Source organism: Alosa sapidissima, chromosome 16 (assembly GCF_018492685.1).
Source record: "Alosa sapidissima isolate fAloSap1 chromosome 16, fAloSap1.pri, whole genome shotgun sequence".
Taxonomy (NCBI): domain Eukaryota; kingdom Metazoa; phylum Chordata; class Actinopteri; order Clupeiformes; family Clupeidae; genus Alosa; species Alosa sapidissima.
In genome coordinates, this window is record NC_055972.1 from 11,013,316 (window position 1) to 11,039,159 (window position 25,844).

The window sequence follows — 25,844 nt, forward strand, 5'->3', positions numbered from 1 at the left end:
ACTATAAGACGATATTTTAACTTATTCCAAAATACCTTATAGCTAATGTAGGCCAAGAGCTAATTAGGTTTATAATTTGTGGGTGGGGTTGATAGGCCGAACAACATCCTTCAAAGGGTAGTCAAAAACAACACGTGGTAAAATAAATACAGCCCACCACATCACAACAGAAGGCTCATGTGTAGGCCTAAGATCTTCATGCCAAGGAAGATCATGTCTATTTTTAAGTGATAGGTAGGCCTATTTCCAACCTTAGCCCACTCTTTGTTTAACATTATGGTTACATTGTTAACATAAATTGCATTTGTAAAGTTTTTACTTTGAGTGTGATCTGAGAATCTCCTCCCTTTCACATTTACCACGTGATCTAAAGGCACCAATCCTTTAGCGCTTCTCCTGGTCAGACGGGTCGGTGGAGTCTGGGAGCGATGGCGGCGCAGTGTGGATTGTTTTGAGTCAACTTGCCGAATCCAACGTAATGGGATTTTTAAGTCGATCGCAATTCAGGAGTTAGGTTGGGACATTTTGGAGTGCTAGGAGAAGACAGCAGATATCCTCGTGGTAAAACGTCAAACAAGTTTTTTGCAAAACTCTTGTCGTTAGTTTTAAGCTGTCAATGTAGGCTATCCTACAGGTTGACCGTAAAGTTTTTAAAAAGTGTGTGAACTTACGTTAGCCTGAGTGGCTAGCTCATCGTTTATGTTGAATCGTGCTAAAATGTATATTTCAATCACTTGGTTATTCATCAGATTGTGGGATAGCGGAGTTTGATGGTAGGCTAAAGTTTGTGTCATTGATTGTGAGGGAAGACGTCTAAGTTAACGTTGTTGCGCTTCCGAACACGAAACCTCCGTTCAATGGATAATTCTTCATCATGGCCTAGAATTCTAATGGTAATAATTTCAAAACCAGCAAGATAACTAGTATTATGTCGGAATGTAAATACTACATGACGTGAAATGTATCATCCATAAAAACTTGATACATTGAATTTTAAGTCTTCGACTACGTTATGTATTTGGAGCACAGTCATATTTGTGTATTTTTTTAGCGTTAGCAAACACTTGACGATACAATACAAAGACACATTGCGACTCTAGATAGGCTACGTGGAGGCAGAGGCCACCTGCCACCAGTCATGTAGATTTGCTGATCTATGTACCGTTTCTATGAGATTCAGTTTTTGTAGCAGCTAGCTTCTAGTCTTCTAGTTCCTGCCTTACTTTTGAAGCCATAATATAATAGCCACAGTGCTACATTTAATTACAATTTGCACCAACAACTAAGCACCTTATGGTGCGGCGACAGACACCGAGACATGGATCTTTCCAAGGGTGGTTTCCTAAACGGTGAAGGAGGGCCGATCCAAAGTGGAGACCATGCCTGGACAGAGTCCCCCACTGCCAGAACTTGGGCTCATTCTGCGCCCTCATGTCCTCGATCTCTGTGGACGGCTGTCTACGACTATGAACCTAGCGGAGAAGACGAGCTCAGCCTACGGCGTGGGGACGTGGTTGAGGTACTGTCCAAAGATGCCGCAATATCTGGTGACGAAGGCTGGTGGACAGGCAAAATCAACCACCGTGTTGGCATCTTTCCTGCTAATTATGTTACCTTTCAGCCTGCCATTTACAGACTTCCCGCCGGTGGCTCGGTGGGGGTGCGAGAGAATGTCCCAAGTTCCCCCGTACAGATCCCTTTTAGTGAACTAGTTTTAGAAGAAATTATCGGAGTTGGTGGTTTCGGTAAAGTTTACCGAGGAACATGGAATGACCAAGAGGTTGCTGTCAAAGCTGCTCGACAGGACCCCGATGAAGACATTACTGCAACTTCGAACAGTGTTAAACAAGAGGCAAAACTGTTTTCCATGCTACAACACCCCACTATCATAAAGCTTGAAGGGGTATGTTTAGAGGAGCCGAACTTGTGTCTTGTCATGGAATATGCTCGTGGTGGAACATTGAACCGGGCTTTGGCTGGTAGAAGGATACCCCCGCACATTCTTGTGAACTGGGCTGTTCAAATTGCCAGAGGCATGCACTATCTTCATGAAGAAGCAGTAGTCCCTATCATTCACAGAGACCTGAAATCTAGCAACAGTAAGTAAAACTCATCTGCCTCCCCCCACACACATACATGCATTCTTGCTCACACTTTCCTGGATTGCCTTATTGCTCACAAAGTAGGCCTTGGCCTGTTCCATTGCCACCTTATCTCTTTGCAAACATGCACACAGGCATGTGTTAGTGCTTCTTATATCAAGGTGTCAACTCTAAGGAATGTGCTTTTTGCAATGAGTGGATAAATGATTAACCGTCCGTTATTGTATGTGAACTACACTGCACCTTGTGATTTGTTTCACAATACAGTTTGGTCTGATATTACCATAAACCTGCCACATCATACCCTTTCCCACTCAAGTCCATAGATGGACAGAAATTGAGGAGTGTCTGAGTTATATTGAACCAATCCCCAGGTCCATCAGGATGATTGGCAAAACTTGGCTAGTGTATTTTATTGACTCCTGTGCTCTGTAAAGGCACATTAAGTAATAACACATTGCTTGTTGTTCTTTTGCAATATTGCCTAAATGTTGGCACTATTGAATGTGTTTTATCGGTTGTGTAGTCACATCCTATGCTTAGTCCTTTAAATTAATGACAAACTCCTACCCTCAAGTAGTACATATCTATAACTAGGCCTAGTTGCTATTAGCTCCACTCCCCAGCAGAGATTGTTTATTTATTTATTAATTCATATACACTAGTAGTGCTGAGAGAAGAGACTAGGCTATGCTCTTGAAAGAATGATTGGCTGAGTGATGCAGTACTCATCTATAACCTAATATGAAAAATAGACTACAAAGCATGTTCAAAGCAAGCTCCTTATATAATTTTATATGATTCTCTTGGGTTTAGAATCTGCAGATGAAGATCAGGTGACTTTTTTTCAGAGAGTTGTGCCTACTATGTCATATGCCATTTATAGCACCCACCTGGAATGAATCCTAGGTATTAATAAATGCATTTTTTTCTCCATTCAAAAAGAATGCTACAGGACATTGTCTCACTGAAAGTGTGTGTGTGTGTGTGTGTGTGTGTGTGTAGGAGGGTGATTTGAGTGGACATTTTGAGAAGTGTATTGGGAGCCTTTTAGTGTTCATGTCATGAAATGTCATTGGTCTGCCATGCCTAGCTTTATCACATTTCTGATATAGATGGAGATATATAGACTCAACTTGCATAACTTCATTTAAGTAGTTAGTGTGTCTAGTAGAGTGAAAAGAGTCCAGTCTGGCAATGTTGAACATTATCTTTGCAGGTAACACAATCACTGAAAACTCAATGAGAACTAATGGGCAAATAACAGACAGATCTTTACAGCGTTGTCACCTGTAGTAAAGGAGTGCAATCTTATCTTGACAGAGAGCCTATAAATGTGATGGATGTTAGCAGGATGAAAAGGGGCTTTGTAGTTAAGGGATCACCTGTTCTTATTTGGGACAGGCCCCTCCAGCCAAAGAGACCCCTCAGTGTCTTTACAAAAAAGCTGGTCTGACAACCACGGTTTCCCTGCCTGCAAGGAGGGTGTAGTCATTGGTCTTGTGAATGCTGTTTTAGCTCCAAACAAGATTTCACTTAAAAAAAAAAAAAAAAAAAAACGGCCCTGTAGCATATCTGTTTGAAAAGTCTTATGGTAACACACACATTCGCTGTATGGTGTGTTTTTAGTGAATGAGTTCAGCCAGAAGTTGAGATCTCTGTTCCAGATTTATTTAGTCTTGTTGGATCTTAAATTAGGCAATGCCATCATCCACGTATTTCTCAGTTATGGTTGTTCTATCTCCTTTTGCTTTCTTACCTTTATGCTGCCTTTTGCATTTTCTCACAGAAGAACTTAGCCTGACGAGCAAGACCCACATCAAGATGTAGGGTCTGGGGACTCACCATTCGCAGTGCTCAGTTTGAGGGGCGGGTGCGTCTAGATTTCTAGGCTAAGAAAAACTACCTTAAACCACAGATTGCCACAGATTGATGGTACCACAAAGAGAACGAGAGAGAATAAAGTTGTCCCTTAGTTTTATGTGATGGCTAGTCACTTGTAGCACATATATGGAAGGGTAGAGACAATCAATTTACCACACGATTTTTCTGATGTATATTTAATATGCTAATATGTTGTCCTCTATGGGTGGACTGTTTGTTATTTAGGTACTTATCCCGTATGCCCAAGCAGCACATGAGCAGACTCGTGTACATTAAATAATCTGTTAGAGATGCACTGATTCTGGGCCGATACCGATGTATAAAATAACAATTTGGCCGATATATATGATGCTTATACCATTATTTTTTTCTTTGTTTACTTAGTTTTTGTTGTTAATTATACCTTTTAATTTACCTAGAGTGGAAACAAAAATATTCTTAAAAGAAAATAAATTAACCTTTTTCCAGTCTTTCAGGCCTTTATAGCACAACATTTACCTTGTGCAGAGCTGATGCAACATAACAGATAACATAACATAACAGATCAGCCACTGCCATCTGTAAATGTCATAAATTTGTCGATACCAGTCAACAAGGCCAACATGGGCCGATACCAAATCTGTTGTAAAGGTACAGATGTTTCATGATGGTATGGTCGGCCTTAGTCGACTATGGTCGGTCACTTAGTGAAGTGATTCTATGCACGGCGTGTTCTGTAGTAAATGTGGAAATCCAGCGCTGCTGTGTACAGACTACAGGGAGTTTACTTCTGCTTAGTGTCATCATGGGCACTTTAGCTGTCTGGTTTGTTAGCCAGTACAATTTGAAGATATTGACTCTTTGAGCTATTTTAGTAGTGTAAGTAATTAGAGTTAAAAGTTAACCTTGTCTTGATGGATCTCTCCATGCACAATAGCATACAGGAATTTATCACCTTTGTGTCTCTCTCTCTCTCAACAACCGGATGATGCCCCCCCCATTCTCCCTGTATTTCTCTCTTTCCTTCTTTTGTTCTTTCTCTCTCACAAACTCACACTTACTCTTTCTCCCTCTCTCTCTCTCTCCACACACACACACACACACACACACACACACACAGGAAAAAATAGGCTTTGCATATACAAATTGCTCCCCATCAACTATTGTATAGAATTTAAGAGTTCTGATGTGCGCCAACTATTCCATACTTCAAGGTATGTAACTGGCATAGGGTAACATGACGTTCCACCCTTAACAATGACGTGTTTGGCTGGGTGATGTTGCCCATTTTAAACTTGATGGTCTATGGTCACAGCACATCTGTTGTTCCAACTAGCTGGGCAGGCTATGTAGGTTTGAGGTTCAGGTAGAAGAATAACCCTGCGGATATGTAAAACAATGCCTTGTAGGCAGGTAGGCACACTAGTTTTAGACCAGCGCTCCTGCTGCTTTTACTAAACTGATAAACATAGACAACCTCTCTGAGCAGTAAAACTCACCAACATAGCAGTTGCAGCAGTTGCATCACTTTAAACACTACACATAGGCTATGTTTCGACTGTGTTTTAATCAATGAAACATACTGTGAGGAGCTCAGGGACTGCACTTTTAATTGAATCCATTATGTTGGGGTACTATGGAGGCTAGCCATGCTTAGGACCTTCCCAACAATGTGGCTGTTGTTCAGTCACGGATGCTTAGGGTCTGGGGTCAACATGGTATAAAAGCTCTGCAAAGTGGCACAGTAGAAGTGGCATCTTACCGGTCTCCTCTCCCACGAAGACCAAGGTCAGTTGAGGTTAGAGGGTTTGACTGGCCGTTTGTAGGACCAAACCATGGTGGTAATTTGAGTTATCGGTTGTCATTATAGGACATAATTCTGTTGTGAGAGTGTTAACTGACACCACTTGGACTTGGAGGGGGCTATCTCTACCCAGTTCTTATGAACAAGTGGATTATCATTTGAATTTGAAATGCATTGCAGTTTGTGCGAATAAGTATGTGTATTATCATAAATGAGGCTGTCTTTGTGCGAATAAGTATGTGTATTATCATAAATGAGGCTGTCTTTGTGCAATATGTAATGAACATTGCATAGTATAGCCTAGGTTATAGCATTGCACAGTATAGCCTAGGTTATAGCATTGCACAGTATAGCCTACAGTAGGTTATAGCTTTGATCTACTGGGTTACTGCAGTTAACTTGTCTCCAACTAGTGATGTTGCCTGCTGCTTTCCCTGTCTTCATACTCTTTAGCCTGATAGAGGTTGGATGATGCATATCAGCAAGTGTGTGACTTTGGTGTTAAAATCGTATGTTTGCATTTGTTGTACTGCACAGGGTGGAGACAGAGCTGAGCGTCGTTTGTGAAATTGGCCCCAATGGCCCAGTGAATCAGCAGGCGTTGTCCACAAGACACAAATAGTACAATAAAAACATACTGACCACCATTTGTATAGGCATAGTAAACTATTGTGTGGTGGATTATGTGTTATTGCTTGCTATTGCTAATAGGTGATTATAATAGCTTGTTGTTGTTTAAAGTCTCGCTTTCTTCCCTGCCCTTGTCTTAATCAAAATCTTTTAAGATGGTTTAACTCGGGGTTTGTAAGGCCCTAGGCCTACCTTTTCCTCAAGCAGAAATCGTATTTATTAGTAGGGGTGTCTATGTAGTTCTGTGATTTTTGAAGAGTGGTTGGAGTATCATCTTAGGTGATTAAACTGGGAGGAAAATCGTGTCACCATTTTTTTTCTGAGTAGTTTCTTGTACCTGTTTACTCGTACAACGGTTTTCTGCGTTATAACGTTTTTAAAATTGTTTATATGCAAATTAGGCATACTAAAATATGCACCAATTTTTGTGTATTCCTGAAAACAGAAATCTGAAGATTGGATATAATCAGTTTTAAAATTGTTTTGTTGTGTATTTATGTTTTATGGTTATAATAAATCAGGCTATGAATGATGGATCAAACCTTTCTGTCATCAAGACCTTCAGAATATAGATGGGTATCGAACCGATATTTTTGGTGTGAGTTCTACTGTATGAAGGGGGGAAAACATTTTGAGAAAACACCCTATAAAGGTATCGTGATTGACCAATGTCACTAAAACCAGCAGGAAAAATTGAGACTTTCACATTTTGAAGTACTCCAATAGACCTAATCATGATATAAAAAAAAAATAACAAGCAAAAATGGCCGGCACCCAAATTGGTAACACTGCCCCCCTACTGTATCCCCAGGCCCCATTAAGTAAATAAAGGTGTTTTGGGCCTTTTCACTGAGGATGTCATGACTTGTTTCTCCTAATACACGTGGCAACAGCACTCAGCCAGTCTGGATGCAGATGATGGGGTGTGGGGCCCAGAGGCCAGGGTGAGGAGTTGGGGGAAGGGGTGTGTTGATCTTAGGTCAGCTGGCCAAGACTGGAAAGCAACAGAAGCAAGTGGGAGGTTTTGGGCTGGGGAGCATGGGGGTGCTTAAGTGGATGCGAAATGAGGTCTCAGTTTGTTCAGCTGGTCTCTTTTCCGAAATGAAAGTTGGTTCTCATTTAAGTCCCCAAGATCCAACACTGGCTTGAAGCATTGGGCCCAGTTTGGGAGTCACATATTTTTATGTTGTATGTGACTTAGTGTAGTCCTACTGTAGGCTGAGTGAAGTCCTTCTGTTCTTTTAGGCAGTTTAGATGTTGGCATTTACTAAAGGAATATATGCAAATGTAACCAATTGTATCTAAGAAATATTCTCCACTATCCCAGTGATGATCTTTAATAGTTTGCAGATGTTGCATGTGTGAGAGCAACTTGACCAAAACTTGTGAAAGAGATTACTACTGGACAGTGGATCATTGGACAGTTAACTTAAACCTCTTGAACTTTTCTCTTGGTGAGGACTGGCCTCTCAGTAATTTGTGAAAACATGTAGGTTGTGGTTGTGCACAGGCCATTTTCAATATCAGTTGTTGGGCCTTTCCTGGTGGCCATTCCAGACTCTGATTTCTGAGCGCTGCAAGTTCACATGCAGGTGACCTTGCTTACGTTTCCAAGAGTAACTTGGGTAATTGTTTTAAATAATCAATGAATGTAGCCACTTGAAATGTTCACTGTGTTCTCGACAGATGGAGAGGGTAACGTCGCCACTTGTTTGAGACATTGGCATTGTAGCTTTGGAACACGATTCGGGTGCAGTGTAGTCTATCACTTTTACAGTATGTGTCTTTGTCTCATCAGGTTCTTGTTTCCTATTAAGCTGGAGCCTACACAGTGAAGGCCACTCACTCCGTGGACATTAGCCAGAGAGAGAAGGGGATGTTGTCTGCCTGTGAAATTGAACACGATAGCTCTGCATCTTTCAGTAGGCAGCGTTGTCACTGTTGTGCCTAGTGCTGTTTTCCCGTCAAGTAAAATTTTAAATTCCTCTCTGTCTGAACTTTGCTTGCCCCTTTGGAGGGTGAAAAGAGTTGCGGTAGACAGACACAGGAGCCTCAATGACTTAGTGGGGGCCTAGCAAAGTCACTGTTAACGCAAGTCAGTTTGTTTGCCTCTCCACACGATTGTGACAATCAACAGTGCTAGCTTGCCAAGCTTAATTGAAAAAAATAGCATGTTTGCCCAGAGTCCCAGTGAATACACCACCCACTGGGGGGACTGAGCTTTTACTTAATGCTCTGTTCGTCAGGAAACCGCAAACAACAAATAGCCCTACACAAGCCCATTGGCTATTCATTGGCCAGAGATGCATTGTGTGGGAGGGCTTTTTTTCCAAACTGAAGGACAACACCGGGAGCTGGGACCCAGATGCTCAAGCCGCACCTCATGCAGCCCATCTGGGTTGGGTGTGTGTGTGTGTGTGTGTGTGTGTGTGTGTGTGTGTGACGAGAAGTCACACAAACAGGACTGTGTGTTTGTGCATTCCTTAATCTCTTAATGCCTCGCTCTCTGGAATTCTACTAATGAGAGGCCAAAAAGCTTAACATAAGTTTTCACAATAGAGTGGTCAAGCACCGGTTGCTTGGTAACCATCGCCTTCAAGAATGCCCCCAACTCCAGGGTTCTGAGAGGCTTATTTTCATTATATCTAATCTTCCCACCCCAGCCCCCACCCCACAGTGGCAGCTACTCTCCCTCTCCTGTTACGGCTGCTACTGGTCTTGCTGTTGCCCTTGTTAAAAGTAGTGTCAGATTTAGATTTGTCCTTAGTTTGAAGCCAGATTGATGTAAGATAGGAGACAGTGGCAGCATCTTGCTGGCTGTCATTGAAACTTGGCCCAGAGCCAAGAGTTCATGACACACTTTATGTTGTAGTTTCGAGCGCACCAATTGAAAGGTGCAAAGAATCCCAAGTATGTTGGCCGCACACTCTAGAAGACGTACACACTAGACACACACACATAGACACACATACACACACAAAGTGGGTCTCATGCAGAACAATGGCAGGCTGTGGCAGCCGTAGCCAGCGCACCTCAATGGTTGCTATTGTCGCGAAGGTGATTTCCCGGCCTCAGTGGAATGGCCACCGTAAATATCTGCACTAAGGAATGGGGGTGGGAGAAAGTGGAGCTCGGTAGCTGATCGAGAGGTGACCCCCCCAACCCCCCCCCCCCCCCCCCCCCCCCCACCCCTCTTCCCAAGTTCCCTCCCAATAATTGCCTTCCTTTATGAGATGAACAACTGGCCCCAGCTACACTTTTGTTACCAGTGTACTAAACAGGTCTTGAGATGATCCATTATCATTTTTCCTGCATATCCTATAGCTTAGGTCAGTGTATTGTGCTCTCATTCTAATACAACAAATAAAATGTATGCGCTGTTCTTATGGCAATGGACAGCAATATACCTCTTTAGATTGATATTAGTTTATAGTAATGTCTTGTCATGCTGCTTGAGGACTATGTAGAAAGAATTAGGCCTAGACAAACTCAAACTGGGCCCTCTACAACAACCAGTTTTTGTAGTAAACTGACAGTGTAGGTCTTAATTATAAAGCTGTTAACTGCGTTGGGTAGGCAGAAAGGGGTAGTTAAAGTTAATTCAGGGCTTTGTATTTCAGACAGTCTTCCTCTAACAGTTTTCTTTCATCTGACATCTAGGATCTAAATTGTGTAGCTGGGTTGCATTTCCCTGGATTTATTGTGGACTTGCTACTGTTTGTGAACACAGACATTAATTATAACCTTGATGTCATTACAGCAGGGCTCGAATTACGTGGGAGCCGAGCTCCCATAGAGTGAGGACTGGCTCCCATGAAAGCAACAAAGTCAAAAACCTGAGGGGGTCTCTCATATCTGAAGGTGTCTGGCATTGTAATTTAATCTTAAACAACCGCTCATTATCCATCCCTGTGCGATCTCTTACCATTAAAGACGTTAAATTAAAATATAGGCTACTACGGGACGTAGACCTACACTAAGCTCTTGAACGCAGCATGACACTTCACCACCACACCACTAGACTATATGAGCAAACTGTATCGATTTGACAGCACTCGCAAATCTGAAGAAGTCACCCTGCTTTGATGTGAGTGTTTTGTCTATTTGCATAGGCGTTCATTGGGCTAGCCTACGTGGTTTGATACGTGCTGAAAAGTCCTGTTTGCTGTTGAACTTGCGCTTCACCTATTCTATGTTGATTGACAAAGCCATAAATTATGGCCCATAATGAAGCCTACAATGATTGTGTTGTCTGATGATCTAGCTATCCTCTGCCATTCAGAGCTCCGGAAAGTTCCCAGCTATTTTGAAACACCTGTTAGCAATCTCTGATGTCGGAATATTCAATGGCAAACTCCAAAATTGTTTGTCTATTAATTTTCCACGGTTCAACACATTAGCCTACAAGAACATAGTTTGTCTGGCTTTATTCATTTCTGCCAGTTAGTGCTTTTTCCCCTGTGTATAAGTTACACTACATGCATTATTGTGTTTGACACTGAGGATAGCCTATCTGAGACGGTGGTCTGGTTTAAATGAGTTACGTTGTGAAATTGAGAATGGCACAGACTAAATCGTTTAGTCTTTTTCTTTGTATTGTGAAATTGAAATGAGATATGGACTATTACAATCAATAATATGTTGAAATTAATTAAAAGTAATCAATTTCTATGAAGAATCTATGTCTGTTGTGTGCGTGTGTCAAGGTAAAGCCTAGGCCTACCGTGCGGATATACTTTACTGCGCAAAAGCGCCACTTGCGCCTAGGCTATTTCATTGTATCGCCTTGTTAGGCTATGCGCGGGGTGTGCCAACTTTTTATGAGATAGAGAGACCCCCTTAAAGACAAAAAGATCATTCGAGCCCTGCATTACAGTGAAACCTAAACTGTAGTTTGCTTTGTGAAGTTATCTGTGGCAGAAACAAACAAAGGAACTTGAGCTCTACACAATAATTTTTACTTTACTGAATATAGTCTACCTTTAAATGTCCAAGTAGCAGGAACTCGATATGCAGCTGGCCATGAACAGCATCTACCACAACCAAAGACTTGTTGTAGATATTTTATGGTTGAAAGAAATATGACTGTTTTCCATTAAATTATTTTATTTATTGATAATTCTCTAATGTCTTGCACTATTGCCATTCAAAAATATTCTCAAAATCTATATCTCAAAATCTTAAATATTGTGCAAAGTTCCCCCAGTTATTGCAAATAACAAGCAAGCATGCTAAAAATAACACAATGACCTTTATTCATAGCACTTTGTAGCAACAGGATGTACTTTACAGAAGTACAGAAGGAGACGTAGTGGGGAGGGTAGTGCTGTGGTCAAATAGACCAGCTTTACAAGTGGGAGGAGATCCGTGTGGGAGGATGCTCTTCAACTCATCTACGTCAGAGCTCCGTGGCCACATGAGATAAAAGTTTAACTTTTTGACAGAAGCAAGAGTGATGTTTATGGTCAGTGTTTTATTTCATCCAAACACCAAAATCTCCTCAAAGACTAGTAGATGACCATGGACACCACAAGTCAAATCAACAGTAAGAGGAAGGTCACTGTTACTAGAGCATGTACTATTCCCACCGTGGATATTCCAATTAAGTATTCATTGGTCCGCTATAAATGTCGCTATTTTAAAGCTAGAAGCTAAACTAACTTGAAGACATGTTCAGCCTCCTTCCACCTGTGCTGTAAAGCTACGGCCAGGTCCCAGACTGTAGTCAGCCCACCTTGTGCTGTTAAGATGGATGCCAGAGGGCCTCTAGGGCCAGCCATATGAGCCTCCTCTCCTATTTCAAAGGGGAGCTCATCATAGCGCTGGGTGGGGTGGGATTAGAAGGTATCATGACCCCTTCCAGGACCGAAGGGCCACTCTCGAGCAGGTCGCTTCAGAGGGTTTGAACTATGTAGTGTGAATTATTTTATTTATTTATTTATTTATTTTCTCCAGTTTTTATTTTTAAACTGGCACCAAGTGTATTATTATTATTATTATTATTATTATTATTATTATTATTATTATTTTCTTTTGTTTTCAAAATAAAGAGCCTAATTGTCACATTCACACTGGCAATTCTGCCTTAATGTTCACCATGATCACTGTTGTACATATTTTTGTAGATTTGCCAATACCTTCATAGCCTTCAAGCAAAAAGAAGAGTTTCAATTGGTTAAAAAAATTGTTTTATTAAAAAGGAAATCAGTTAATATTGGTTTTAGCCTGTGTTAGACTAGATAACCTGTAATCAGTTTTCGCCCTCTTTTTTGCATTACTTACTGTATGTATAGCCATTTTTGTGTCTTTGTCTTGGACAAAAGTCCAGTACCTCTACAGAGTTTCACTTCACACAGTGTAAAACCAGGAGGTGGTAAACCTTTGCCATGCAGGCATGCAGTTTTGGCATCCCTGATATGAAACCATGGTAACGCATTAACATGTTCTGGAATGACTGTAACTGGGACTTCCTCATACTCTTGTTTTTCCTAGAATTAGCTAGGCTGTTGTGAGGCCTGGATTCTCAAATCAGTGCAAAACCAGTAAAACTGGTTTTAAAATACAATTAAAGCATTGGTGGTTTCCCTCCAATAAAAGTGTTGATATATTGCATTAAAAACATAAGAGTATGAAGCACAGTGTGTAGTACACACATCAATCTTTGTCCCAGCGAAGGCGTCAGCTGAGTGGCTGCAACTGATGCATGGGGATGGAGAAGATGGAGAAGATTCATCATCAGGTGTTAGATGGAGGCGGCTGAGTGGCTGCAACTTATGCATAGGGATGAAGAAGATTCTGGGCTAAAACAAAATGGCCATAAAGAAGACAGGAAAAGAAAGTCAAGGCCTTTATGGAGAAAATAGCAATTCTCACATCCTCCTTACTCCTCCGTTACTCTGAACAGTGGTTATTTTCTCTCCTACACACTGTGTGTGCATGTGCGTGTGTGTGTGTGTGTGTGAGACAGAGAAGGCAGTGTGGTGCGTTAACTGGCCTTGTATGTATCCTCTGCCAGGCCTTTGCCTTTGTGGTTATAGTCTAGTGGTTCTGGCACGAGCATTGGAGTCAAGGTCTTTGTGCTAGTCTTATCTTCGACTGTGCAATAATGGATGGTAATTAACCATAACACTCAGAGACAGGGGTGTAGGAAGAGGCTCTCACACTGTCTGGTGATCATGTTTTTGTTATATTTCCCATTTTCAGTCACAAGAAATGTTTGTCAAGGACAACAGCAAAAATGTATTAATAGACATTTTATTTTCATATATTTGTTTCCCCTCCCTGTTCACCTCACCTTGTTTGCCAAGTAGGTCAGATTTACCGTCTTCCTTCACTTGCAGTTACTACACATCACAATACAGTGCTAGTATAGTATTTTGATCCCAGTGTATCATGTCATGGTCATAAAGAATGTGCTGGGTAAATATGGGTGGTGTAACTAAACAGGCGTTCCCCGCATTTTCATGTTGTTAGTCATGAGTGAAGAGGCTCTGTGCCAATGGATCACATGTACTGAAATTAATATTACACTCCAAAGCCCAAGAACAAACAGTTGCCATAGAGCAATCGATCCCTTTTATCTCTCCAGTGTGTATCTAATTAAAGGGATTCGTATAGGTGTTGCCTTACCCAGAGGTGGGGACAGTTGTATGTACAGAACGCAAGGCACCAGCGGGGGAAGTCCCGATACACTATACCTACCTTTAACCTAATTATCAAGTCACTGAATGACTTTGGACCTTGGGATGTGTTTTATTGTGTGTCTAAACTTTACCCCCTCTCTCTCTCTCCCTGTCTCTCTCTCTCTCTCTCCCTGTCTCTCTCTCTCTCTCCCTGTCTCTCTCTCTTTCTCTCTCCCTGTCTCTCTCTCTCCCTCTCTCTCTCTCTTTCTCCCTGTCTCTCTCCCTTTCTCCCTGTCTCTCTCTCTTTCTCTCTCCCGGTCTCTCTCTCTCACCCTCTCTGTCTCTCTCTCTCTCTCTCTCTCACCCTCTCTGTCTCTCTCTCTCTCTCCCTCTCTCTATCCCTGTCTCTCTCTCTCTCTCTCACCCTCTCTGTCTCTCTCTCTCTCTCCCTCTCTCTATCCCTGTCTCTCCCTCTCTCTATCCCTGTCTCTCTCTCTCTCCCTGTCTGTATTGGTTTGTAATATCTCTCTCCCTTTTGTGTTTGTCCTTCTTTTCATCCAATCTGCTTCAGTTTTATTACTTGAAAAAATCGAGAATGACTACATCGGCCGGAAGACTCTGAAGATCACAGACTTCGGTCTGGCACGAGAGTGGCACAAAACCACGAAGATGAGCGCCGCGGGCACCTACTCTTGGATGGCACCAGAAGTCATCAAGTCCTCGCTCTTCTCAAAGGGCAGTGATGTCTGGAGGTGAGATTCATTGCACCTCGCCAGCTCAGTCACTGATGTGCACTTCACCTCAAGTGCATAAACTTCAAGGAGAATTTTAAGACAAAACATGGCTATGATGTTGAGCCTAGTCCTGTAGTTCACTTCTGTCTCAATAGATATTCTCCATTAAATGTATACATTTACATGTATGTGGTATGCTTTGCATATCAGGAAAAGTCAAAAGTTCATGTAAAGTTTTTATGATACACTTGTGATTCTATATCCACCATATGATGGGTGCAAATAATGCGTGTCATCATTGTGCTATTATGTATAATTCAGTTAGTGCTCCATTGCTTTATTACTAGTTAAGAAAAACAGTCCACATTACTGTCCAAGTCTTTGCATAGTGATATTGTGTGGTGAACCCTCTGGTCTTTATCTGCCAGTTATGGGGTTCTGCTGTGGGAGCTGCTCACTGGGGAGGTTCCGTATCGAGGGATCGACGGCCTGGCGGTGGCCTATGGCGTGGCCGTGAACAAACTCACCCTCCCTATTCCCTCCACCTGCCCCGAGCCCTTTGCTAAGCTCATGGAAGGTTTGTAGTGGCCATCACACCCCCAAAGGGAGGCACAACACCCCACCACTTGACCCAAAGTTAATTAAAGAAATGGTTTGAAAAGGCACCCAAGTCATGAAGTTAATCAAATGAAAGTATTTGCAAACATAACATGATGGTAAAGTAGCAAAGAAATTGAACAAGTCAAGTTTGAGTACTTTTATTTACGTATAAAGAAACGTCATGCATTATTAAACTTAAGATAAAAACAACATTCGTAAAACATTTGTGCTTTAAGCTTCAAGTTTTCCCCTCAAGTAAACACTAAGTCCTTAACAATGAGTTCAGCACTGATCACTGGCCTTATCTAAATGGACACTGTCCATTCTCTGTGCAGAATGTTGGGAACAGGACCCCCACATCCGTCCCTCTTTCTCTGCCATCCTGGAGCAGCTGACGGCCATCGAGGAGGCCGTGATGGCCACCATGCCCCAGGACTCCTTCCACTCCATGCAGGAGGACTGGAGAGTGGAGATCCAGGAGATGTTTGACGAGCTGCGCACTAAGGAGAAGGTCAGCTCAGGGCCTAAACATTTAGTTTAGTAGTCTTGTTTGTTCTCTGTGTGGTGATTTGAAGTTTTCTTTGTGATGGATACAGTCTATTGGCTAAGTAACTATGGGCAGCCGTGGCCCACTGGTTAGCACTCTGGACTTGTAACCGGAGGGTTGCCGGTTCGAGCCCCGACCAGTGGGCCGCGGCTGAAGTGCCCTTGAGCAAGGCACCTAACCCCTCACTGCTCCCCGAGCGCCGCCATTGTAGCAGGCAGCTCACTGCGCCGGGATTAGTGTGTGCTTCACCTCACTGTGTGTTCACTGTGTGTTGTTTGTGTTTCACTAATTCACCGATTGGGTTAAACGCAGAGACCAAATTTCCCTCACGGGATCAAAAAAGTATATATACTTATACTTATACTTATATAACTAGGCTGGCATACTTCTGTTACTCTGTCTCCATGCTCTAGCTAGGCAGATGTCAGCACTGAGTTGTAAATGTGACCCAATTATTTGTTTTTTCATTTAATTTTTTTTTTTGTTGGTAACTGAAATGAGATCGATACACATCAATTCATACTGGGTTTGCAAGAAGGAATTTGTATGCTAAGGCTACCACTTGGGTGTGCATTTTATGTAGGTGTGGATGTAATCATATGGTTAAAAAATCGTACAAAACAAACTGGAACTATGTATGAGGACCGCCAGTGTGAACATAGCCAAAGGCTGAAGTGCCAACCCTTGTCATTGATGTTTGTTTTTAGTCTGTATGCATTGCATTCATCTTGGATGAATGGTGTTTGTGTTCTTGTACTTCTTGTTCTGTTCATTTCTCTTTTGCCATTGACAATTAAGGTCTGTGCTGTTGAATTGTATTTCAAATGAATTGAGTGTCATTGAGTTCACTTTCTTTGCTCTTGTTTAGTTCCATTGTTTTGAGTGTTTGAATCTGCCCCTAATGTAAAATTCTCCATTTTATAATTTAGTTGTGTCCTAGTATTGTGTTTGCAAGCAGTGAACAGCAAACTGTTAGTCCCTTATTATTCTTGGTGAAGGCCTCTGTTAAGGCAGCAAGCCAGAGCAAAATGCAGCGTGCGGTCACGTTTATCACAAATGGGGACACAAGAGTAACAAGTGAGCGAGTTTCTCCCCATGGGCTACGTGCCTGCTGGCCCAGCACTGTGGCTGGCTGTGCTTATCTTCCAACACGTCTTTATTAAACAGTTGCATTTCATCTTAATATTTGATCAGTGCTTTTCCCACAATCAAACTGGGAAAATGGACCATACATTTTGATAAGACCGCATTATCAATAGAGGTGCACTTCAGTGCTAGTGTTTCAGAGAACATGTTTCTGTACCCCAGATCTATTAAGAAATGAATGTTGTTTAGATGGATCAAAGTATTGATAAGTTGGTGTACTTCAGTCGAAGTGTTTACAGGCGTCTTGCCCCCTTGAGTGAATTAAGGACAGTTTCTCTGTAACAGATTAAATCTGGCAGCCCTAGTATTTTGATCGCCTTTGCTTTTAATTGGTTAGTTTTTGTGCAAGTGAGTTAATCGTCGGCTTAACAAAAGCATGCCATTAGCAGCCAAATGGTTTAAGCAGCGTTTCCCGTGCTTAATTCCATAAGCTGCTCACCCTCTTACTTATTATTTCAAATGGGGATTTGCCAATTGCCTGAGCAAAGAATGTGCCTTTTCTGCACATTCAGCTCAATTGTTAAGAGGCAAACTTGGCAAGTTCTGTAGCAGACTGGAAGAAAAGAAAAACTGTGCATCTGTTCATGTGAATTTCCCTTCAGTCAACTGCAAGTCGGTCTCCCCCGCTCTCGCTCTTGAGCTGAATCCTTGTCAGCAACCATAAGAGGAGTTTTGCTCTTTTGAAAGGTTGTAAGTTAAAGGTGATTACAGTTAACCAAATCCTTTCGCCTTTTCTAGTTTTGTGAACAAATTTTGTCAGATCTGCTTAGAGAGAAGTCATTCTCCATGGATTAGGCTACTGTGTTTACCTAAGGGGGTGTGGGTGGGGGGTACTGAGGTCCTTATTACAGAGATGTTGTTGGCGTCACCTCTGTAATGTGTTCTCTGTAACGCTTGTGATGTTAGTTTTGCCTCGAACATTCTCTGAATTCATTAATGACCTGTTTATTTGTTTTTCTTTTTTTTTCTGGGTTCTTTTTTTCTGCTGAATTTTAGTGCAGCACGTGTAGGTAGTGCATGTAGGTAGTGCTTTCTGAAAGCCTTCAAATGGGTGACATGGTCTTATTCAACCCATAAAGCACTGGGTCTGAATCAGTTCAGTGTGAGCTGTCAGGAGTACGTTCACAGTCTGTCACACTGATTTGTGATCAGTTGTGTTGGAGAGAAACCAGAGTGTTTGGCCCTGGGGCTGTTGGAACTGAAACTGGCTGCAGTTTTTTTTTTCTCTCTGAGCCAGTGATCCGTGGCCCTAGGTGAATGAGCAGTCCTGTATGCCGCATAGTGTCAAAACATCTGAAAGGCATTCCAGGTGATGCAAGGTTGCTTGGCCTTTACTCTAGTTTCAGGCAGTTCACAGTGCCTCCCTTTTCAGCCTTGAGTGTTATGAAATAACTATAGCCCCCCAATGGGCTATTTTAAGATCCAGTGGATACTAGTAACAATGTTGCACGTGATACCAAAAGACTCTGAACTGTAATGGTTTGTCGAACGTTTACACACTTGATCACACGTTGATCTTCATTACCAAGACTAGCATCCACACTAAGTCGTTGTGTTCACTCCTTGTGAAAACAGTCCAATTGTGAAGGCTTGTGAATGGAGAGCTTAGGCCCATATAAAAAGGGGGAATGGGTTGTCGTTTATCCCATTAGAAATGCCTGACTTCAATACACTTCGGTCCTGGCCAAGCATGCCAATAGAAGTAGACTGATAAAAAGTAATCATTTTATGACCTTGTATCATTAAGATAAGGTTTATTACTTTTCATGTCTATGCAAAACTTTGAGAGGACACGTACCACATATTTAAAACCCGCAGAAGATGATGGCAGTCAATATGAACTTGCTGTCAAATTTTGTTCTATTGACCGTGATAATATTACAGTGATGCTTTGAGTTGAACTTAATTGAAAAGTTCCTCCAAGACAATGAGTTGACTTCAGGCGCAAAGAAATTAGATCGGTGACGTGTAAATGGATGCTTTTTGTATCAGTGAGTTGAAAGCCTTTCAGATTACATGTAGACCTTCACAGTGTGGCAGGTTGACTTCACCTCAAAATTGCAGTGGATGAGGAATAAGTGGCATTTACCGCATGGTAGTAACTGCTTTATGTACCTGGATGGTCAGGGCTGCTGGCTCCTTGGAATTCTCCCTTCACTACCACCATGAACAGAAACCCTTTGACACTTTTACCTGATACCCTTTCCTAGGACTTTGTCTGTTGTATGTTTATCATGTAAATCATCTATATCAGTGGTTCTTAACTGGTCTGGCTTTGGGACCTACAATTTCCCATGTTCATGAAGTCACGACCCAGATATATTTTATAGCGTTCAAGACAACAGATTTGGTGAGCTACATGCTAAGAAAGGCGAAGTGCCTGCAGGCTTATTTGTTTGGAACATGCTGTTTGGCATTACATTTGTAAAGTCTCCAACTCCTGATGTCACCTTAAAGTACTTGACAGGTCTGTCTTTGACAGGTGTACTTTATTATGAGGCATTTTCACTCATGTTCCAGCAATTGTGAATATCGCACACTGGATTCTGCACCATTTCGTCTCAATTTAAGTCTATTTGAAATGGGCGATTTCTTCTTTTTTTTAACCACAAGCTCCACGACCCACCCAGAATGGTTCCGCGACCCACTTTTGGGTCCCGACCCACCAGTTAAGAACCACTGATCTAAATCATCTCCAGTGTCCAGAAGATTTCAGCCTAACCAAGCAGATATGTGTTTGATTGTGATATTTTCTGTTCACCTATTTGACCCCAGCTTCTGGATTCTATCCCTAACCAAGCTGTCTGTCCTCTGCTGTCTCGTCCCTCTTGTGGTGGTCAGGAGCTGCGCTCGCGCGAGGAGGAGCTGACGCGAGCGGCGCTCCAGCAGAAGTCCCACGAGGAGCTGCTGAAGCGGCGGGAGCAGCAGCTGGCCGAGCGTGAGATCAACGTGCTGGAGCGCGAGCTCAACATCCTCATCTTCCAGCTCAACAAGGACAAGCCCAACGTCAAGAAGAGGAAGGGCAAGTTCAGGCGCAGCCGACTCAAGCTCAAGGACGGCAACCGCATCAGCCTCCCCTCAGGTGAGCTCACGGGCCGAGTGGGGACATCGGGGAGGGGGGGGGGGTCAAAAGTGACCACACGGAAAGTTGCGCCAGGAGATGCAATGGCAAGACGTCTTAATGGAGGAAAAAAAAAAAAGTTGCTTCAACTACAGTAGGGTTTCTCAACGGGGGCGGTACCGCCCCCTGGGGGGCGCTGGGAATGTTTTTTTTTTAGCTTTTTTTTTTACATTTTAAACTTTCATGGTTTTCACATATTTTTGGTGCAAAAATAGGCTACCTGAAATAAATAGGCTATTTTCACTCATGGGTTTCTAACCCCTCTACCGTCCCAGCTACATTTTACTGTTTATCTATGCTCAGTGGTCATACAGTGCAGTTCGGGCCTGCACACGCCCGGACTCACATCCCCCAGCCCCAGCTATCGTCATCTCTATAGTAACGCCGATAAACATAACCCAAGTTTGCGGCTTAACAGTTCAATAACCAATAAAAATGTACACAATTCACTGTGACGTCTTCATCTTTAATAAAACAACACAAACAAACATGGCGGATAGCAAGAAAAAGTGCCGACAGTACAATGCAAATTACATCAATTATGGATTTATTCCTTCACCGATGAACACTACTTTACCTATGTGCCTGCTCTGCGATCACGTTTTCTCGAATGAGGCCATGAAACCCTCGCGGTTACAGGAACATTTAATTAAAAAACATCCCGACAAAGCATCCAAAGATCCGGCCTACTTCAAGTCTCTGAGGGATCAGCATTCAAGGCGTCCTACCATCAACACCCTGTTTGCCTGGAATGTCAATCAAAGTGAGAACGGGTTGGTGGCGTCTAATATTGCTATTAGTGGGGTTTTTTTTACCCAACCAGTCTCCTATTGCTTCTAACAGTGGGTAAATCTACTTAATAATAAAATAGGCTCATAGGGACATTTTCTTATAATTCCAGAAGAAACCAAAACAGTACAGAAATGGGCTCGTTTTTTTATTTAAGCAATATAGCATGAATGTGAGTGGCCTATAGCCTACCCAGGGGTGTAGTTTTTTTTTTTCTTTAATTGTGTGTGTGTGGGTGGGGGTCAGAAGATCAAAGTAAGGTCAGGGGGCGTTTGTTCAAAAAAGGTTGAGAACCACGGAACTACAGTGTGGTAGTCCAGGCTTTTCCGTGCATGTTTTTATAGGACAGCCTTGTGACACACAATCAGAAATATTCCATATTTTTATGGGATCATGGGAATGGGAACGCAAAGTACTGACTGATTTTTACTTATTTATTTTTACTTTTAATTTATTTTTTTGAGATGACTATAATTTTACAACCTTTTTGTTTTGTTTTGTTTATTTGTGAAGTGACCTTGGGTGACATGAAAGGCGCTCTAAATAAAATGTATTATTATTATTATTATTATTATTACATGAACATGCCTCTGCTTCTTTGGCTACACACTATAGTCAAGCTGTACCCAACTCCACAAGGCTGTGTTTTTATCGTTGGTCAAAGTCACACAAGTGATGCAACACAGGAAACTTCATTTTTCAATGTCCAGAGAGGAAGCCAGTGGGCGAGTTAATGGCCATGATGATGCAGCTTTGTGTGGGCGGAGGGTTAAGTCATCCCTTTTTACTGGTGCTGAGGTGTGCTTCTGTGGCTGGCTGGACAAGTAGTTTAGACAACAATTCTGTTGTGCTGTGAAACCTTACTGTGGAAGTCTGCCAGCCAGACATTTATATTGGAGGATAATTATTGGGAGTCCATTTTTTTACAGTCAGTTCTAGAATATCCTGTCAAGGACAATTTACTTCTGAAACAACTCCTTCTGACAAATGCAAAGACCTAGAAAAACCCCATCCATCAAAAAACTCTCTTAAGCACTATAATGGGCAATGTTAAGTAATTACTTTTCCTGAGATTAAAAAGGTACCCACATCTAACACAGTCTGCAGTAGTATGGAGCTCATCATAGCACGGTGCTTATGTGTATTGCTGTATTTCATATTGGTGTTCATCATCCTCCCCCAACCTTCCTCACAGACTTCCAGCACAAGATCACCGTCCAGGCTTCGCCCTCCATGGACAAGAGGAGGAGCCTGAACAGCACAAGCTCCAGCCCCCCCAGCAGCCCCACCATGATCCCTCGCCTGCGCGCCATCCAGCGTGAGTCCCCTCTGCTCAGGCCTGTAGCACGGACCAGCACGCCAATAGGAATGTGTACAATAACAGTAACGTTAGAGTTTAGATCATATGATTCTAGCATTAGTTCACCATTTTATTGCTCGTAGTTATTGCTTACCTTAGCTGATCATAGTTACATAGTAATGCAAAAGTTAGGTTTGCTAAGTGTGGTAATACTTAAAGTTTTAAGTGAGTGAGTTAAGTTGTTGATCTAGACATTGCAATACTCCAAAATATGCTATTCATTACTGCAGATGTAGCACATATGTTAAATGTTTGTGTTGAAAATCCTGTTCTACAATGACCTCGAATTGAGTGATGAACATCCTCTTGGAGCCTGTAGATTAAATAAAAGACTTGATTTTCACCCAGAGCATCAGCCATACTAGAAATTGAAACATCATAATCATTTGGCAAACCACCTTACCCCCCTTTCTCAATGCTGCAAGAGCTCAATGCTGATAACCAATCAAAGCTGAGCATTACGGCTGCTAGTCAGGTGCTGTTGCAGACTAGCCCTCAGGGTCACCCCTAGCGTGACCCTCGGGTGAGTTTCATGTCAGAGTTGCGTAACGATGTTCTCTTCCTCCAGTCAGCACACGCACTGAGACAGTCCGCAGGGACAGTATGTATGTGTACCACCAGGATGTGGATATCACAAGCGAGTGCACTCCACCTAGTGGCTTTAGGAAGAAAGGCAAGGAACCTGCAGCTTTGTGGGACTCTGTTTGGTCACCTGTGTGTGTGTGTGTGTGTGTGTGTGTGTGTGTGTGTGTGTGTGTGTGTGTGTGTGTGTGTGTGTGTGTGTGTGTGTGTGTGTGTGTGTGTGTATGTGTTTAAACTTTGCCCAGTGGTGATGCACAGAATGTGGCAGGAGGAGCTAATGCTAGCTTATTACACTGACAATAACATTGATAATTTGGTTGCAGTTTTCTCAGAGTTCAGGAAGTTAAACAAAAACCTTGGACTGGCTTCTTGTATAAGGCCTAGCTTATAGTATGGCCAGTCCTGGCCATGATGTGTTTCCCTCACTCCAGGAAGTCAGTCCTTGCTGTTTATCTCTTGAACTCCAAACCCCATGACAGACTAACGTAATAATGAGCATCATAAAACAGGCTGCAAGTCAGTGACATGCTGGGTTACCTGAGCAAACAAACATCCTAAATATTTACTGAAATTCGCAAGCGTAATGATTTGCGATACTTTAGCAAGAACATGAATGGTGTCATGTTGTTATGTTTGGTGCAACCCAGCATATACTTGGAACTGCAGTCTGAGTGTGACTCTGGTTTTGTGGTTCTCTGACCAAATGTCTTCCCGCCTGACCTGCTGTGGATGGTGGAGGGGGGCCTTGCTTGACTCATCCAGCTTCTTAACAACCCCAGCGTGTGGATTTATTTTACCTTTGGAGACTAACAAAAAGTACCATATACACTGGCTCTCCCCCTGTGGCTGTGGATCTCTGAACTAAACTAGCCCCCTTTATCAGAGCTCTGGCTGACTGATGTAACTGTGGTTGCAGTGACCTTAGACGAGAGCAACAGGACATGGGGGCGGAGCACCATCTACAAGCCAGAGGAGTTTGAGGACGTGAAGAAGGGCTTCAAGAAGAAGGGCCGCACGTGGGGGCCCAGCTCCGTCCAGACCAAAGAGAGGGGGAACTGTGCTGAGAGGTGAGAGCTATAGCCAGCCACTGCAGGCTGTTGGAGCATCCTGTGTTGGGTTCAGATCTCATATTTCTTTGGTTTATTGTGTCTGAATGTTGGGCAGTAAGATTTGCGTTAGGGTCATTGTCTCAACTGCTCAAAGCAAAACAATTAAATGAATGCACACATTTTTCTTTTTTATGGTGAGGTTGTGTTTCATAATCCCTGCCCATGTCTGTGAACTAACAGTGATGTTTATGGTGAGGTTGTTTCACAATCCCTGCCCATGTCTGTGAACTAACAGTGACGTTTATGGTGAGGTTGTGTTTCATAATCCCTGCCCATGTCTGTGAACTAACAGTGACGTTTATGGTGAGGTTATTTCATAATCCCTGCCCATGTCTGTGAACTAACAGTGACGTTTATGGTGAGGTTGTGTTTCATAATCCCTGCCCATGTCTGTGAACTAACAGTGACGTTTATGGTGAGGTTGTTTCATAATCCCTGCCCATGTCTGTGAACTAACAGTGACGTTTATGGTGAGGTTGTTTCATAATCCCTGCCCATGTCTGTGAACTAACAGTGACGTTTATGGTGAGGTTGTTTCATAATCCCTGCCCATGTCTGTGAACTAACAGTGACGTTTATGGTGAGGTTGTTTCATAATCCCTGCCCATGTCTGTGAACTAACAGTGACGTTTATGGTGAGGTTGTTTCATAATCCCTGCCCATGTCTGTGAACTAACAGTGACGTTTATGGTGAGGTTGTTTCATAATCCCTGCCCATGTCTGTGAACTAACAGTGAAGTTCCCTCTGGTAGAGTGCGGCCCCTCTCGGATGGGAGCAACCCCTGGTCCACGAGCCTCCTGAAGTCCCAGAAGCCTGTGCCCCTCGCGGCTCTGTTTGCAGAGCAGGGTGAGTCTCTGAACGGACTAATAGTGCATCAGCTGCATTTGTGTGATGGTAGATTCACAGGTGTCTTTGTTTATGAAGTAGAGAAATCTTGCCTCTGTGACCCTTGAGTTTCTAGTATGAATTTGAGATGCTGTCCTGTAAATAAAGGAGATGAAGAGTGTATGTGTGTTGCTTTAGGCTCAGGTAAAGAGGAGGCCGGTCCCACTGACGGCCTGGATGGCAAACCAAAGCAACTGAAGTTCCCCAATCAGGTGTACATCGATCTACCTCTGTGGAAGGACGAGCAGGGTGATGGCGGAGGAGGCACCTCGGGCGGCACGTCGGCGACCGAGAACCACGACGACGCGGCCACCTCGGCCAGCTCCACGGCCAGCACCACGCCGCAGCACACGCCCACCAACAGCCTGAAGCGCGCCACGGGCCGGCGGCGCCTGGACGCCATCCTGCACAGCTGCGCCGCCCTGCTGGCCTCGGTGGCGCTGGGCTCGGACGTCAGAGCGCCGCCCCCCGCAGGCGAGGAGCCGGAGCCCCGCGAGGAGCGCAAGAAGCGCGAGGGCCTGTTCCAGCGCGCCACACGATTCCGCCGGAGCACCAGCCCCCCCAGTGGTGGTGGAGGAGGAGGAGGAGGAGGAGGGGTGGGCCGCTCACGGAAAGAGGAGACTGCGGCGTCCTCCTCGCTGTCGTCGTCTTCGTCCTCCTCCTCCTCCTCCGGGCCCGTCAACCTGCTGTCCATGTCGGTCATCTCGGAGTGCAACTCCACCAAGTGCTTGCTGCAGTCCGACTCCGAGGGGCCCGAGCCCAGCCCAGTGAAGGAGGTTCCCCCTGTCAGTTTGGCCAAGATGGACGCCGCTGCTCCCGAACACACGCCCAACTCACTGCTGAAGAGGAAAAAGAGCAACCCTGTGCTCACTCAGACAGGTGAGGGAGCCACACAAAATGCCTACCTATGTGTGTGTGGGTATACTTTTTTGTGTTTTTTTGTTTTGTT

General features: G+C 43.3%; 1 protein-coding gene across 4 annotated transcripts in view; it reads left to right on the forward strand.

Annotated features, from left to right (window-relative positions):
* The first annotated feature begins 414 nt into the window (after window positions 1-414).
* Window positions 415-25,844, forward strand: part of map3k21 (mitogen-activated protein kinase kinase kinase 21) — a 29,293-nt gene continuing 3,863 nt past the window's right edge. Inside the window, exons 1-10 of one of the 4 annotated variants that reach the window (XM_042065419.1) lie at window positions 415-2,099; window positions 14,593-14,773; window positions 15,184-15,332; window positions 15,691-15,866; window positions 19,890-20,130; window positions 22,154-22,276; window positions 22,887-22,991; window positions 23,817-23,967; window positions 24,744-24,856; window positions 25,034-25,774. In XM_042065419.1, the coding sequence (XP_041921353.1) occupies window positions 1,319-2,099; window positions 14,593-14,773; window positions 15,184-15,332; window positions 15,691-15,866; window positions 19,890-20,130; window positions 22,154-22,276; window positions 22,887-22,991; window positions 23,817-23,967; window positions 24,744-24,856; window positions 25,034-25,774 (2,761 nt within the window). In that variant the 5' untranslated portion in view covers window positions 415-1,318. The remainder of the gene's footprint in view (window positions 2,100-14,592; window positions 14,774-15,183; window positions 15,333-15,690; window positions 15,867-19,889; window positions 20,131-22,153; window positions 22,277-22,886; window positions 22,992-23,816; window positions 23,968-24,743; window positions 24,857-25,033; window positions 25,775-25,844) is intronic. The other 3 variants (XM_042065420.1, XM_042065421.1, XM_042065422.1) reach the window with 3 other exon arrangements.